The sequence below is a fragment of the Rhagoletis zephyria genome, unplaced genomic scaffold (genome assembly GCF_001687245.7).
Source record: "Rhagoletis zephyria isolate East Lansing unplaced genomic scaffold, Rhagoletis_zephyria_1.1 Rzeph_scaffold_69886, whole genome shotgun sequence".
Classification (NCBI taxonomy): Eukaryota; Metazoa; Arthropoda; class Insecta; order Diptera; family Tephritidae; genus Rhagoletis; species Rhagoletis zephyria.
In genome coordinates, this window is record NW_016226937.1 from 1 (window position 1) to 1333 (window position 1333).

At 33.4% G+C, this 1333-nt stretch overlaps 1 protein-coding gene across 1 annotated transcript; it reads right to left on the reverse strand.

Moving 5' to 3' along the window:
* Positions 1 to 911: 911 nt before the first annotated feature.
* Positions 912 to 1258, reverse strand: LOC108357067 (tRNA splicing endonuclease subunit 15). The gene is given in 2 exon segments (XM_017608162.1): positions 912 to 1003; positions 1006 to 1258. Coding segments are annotated over 2 exon segments (345 nt in total).
* Positions 1259 to 1333: the final 75 nt, after the last annotated feature.

Genomic DNA, 1333 nt, shown 5'->3' on the forward strand with positions numbered 1-1333 from the left:
AATTGCCTATTTATTAAGTCCTACATTGCAGCGCAAGGCACAGCGTAGGCGATGTTAAAAACATTGTATATCCACAGCTTTAATATTTAATTTTGTATTGTTTTTTTATCCAGCNGATTTGTGTCCTTGACGACGATAAATTAAAGGAAAATTATAAGGCATCTGAAAAGCAAGTTTCAGTGAAAAGTCATACATGTACTTACTTTTAATTACATTAAGTAGTGCTCCTGGCTTATGCTTGCCGTTGATAGGTAACTGATGAAATTGCCTATTTATTAAGTCCTACATTGCAGCGCAAGGCACAGCGTAGGCGATGTTAAAAACATTGTATATCCACAGCTTTAATATTTAATTTTGTATTGTTTTTTTATCCAGCAAATCCTTTTTAAAACGTTTAAAATTATATTTTATGTCTCACAGCAGCCAACAAGTAATTCCGCAATGACACGCGATACATAAAAATATGATGAAATATTACACTGCCGGTAATTGAGTATATTGTACGAAAATATTCGTATGTTGTACGAATTTAAAAAACATGTTTCTGCATTAGTACTTTATACGAAAGTATTAACTAAATTGTACGAATACAGAATTGTAGATTTCGTAAATTTAAAACCATACGTAAATATTACAAAGGCTTTCCTACAATATACAAAATTATTCGTACAGAGATTTGTTCAGTGCTTTACGAATGTGTTTCGTAAAATAAACGAAAAATTTCGTAAATTGTACTGAAAAAAGGCTTTACGAAAGTCCTTTCGTTATATTTACGTATGGTTCGTAAAATCTTGTTTCGTTGTGGAAAATGTGTTCGTATTATAAACGAAAGTTTCGTACATTGTACAAAAACCAACACTACGAAAGATTTTCGTAGCACTTTTACGAAATTTTATTTTCAGTGTAGTTAATCATAATTTTTTGTCGACCCTGCCTGACGTTACTTCGTAGTAAAGAATGTTCGTTGATGTGCCGCAAATAGCAACAGTAATCGCAGCGCTTTTAATTTCTTTTGAATACTTTCTACTTCAACGAAATTTAGTGGTTGGCTGGACAAAACACGAACAAAAGTGTTAACTGCATTGACACCTTCGCCTTGCAAATATACCAAATTCAAATCCGAATCGTAATATTTCGACAATTTTGTAACACGTTTATCGCGTTCCAAGTCCAAAAATACTCGAACGTCCAGAGCACGCTTTATGTCATCATCGCAGCATAAAGCATGAAATTCTCGCAGCGTGTCGACAAAAGTCATATTTATAAAGATTTGCAGAATTTCGGCTGTTTATTAACCGACTTCCAAAAAAGGAGGAGGTTATCAGTTCGTCGG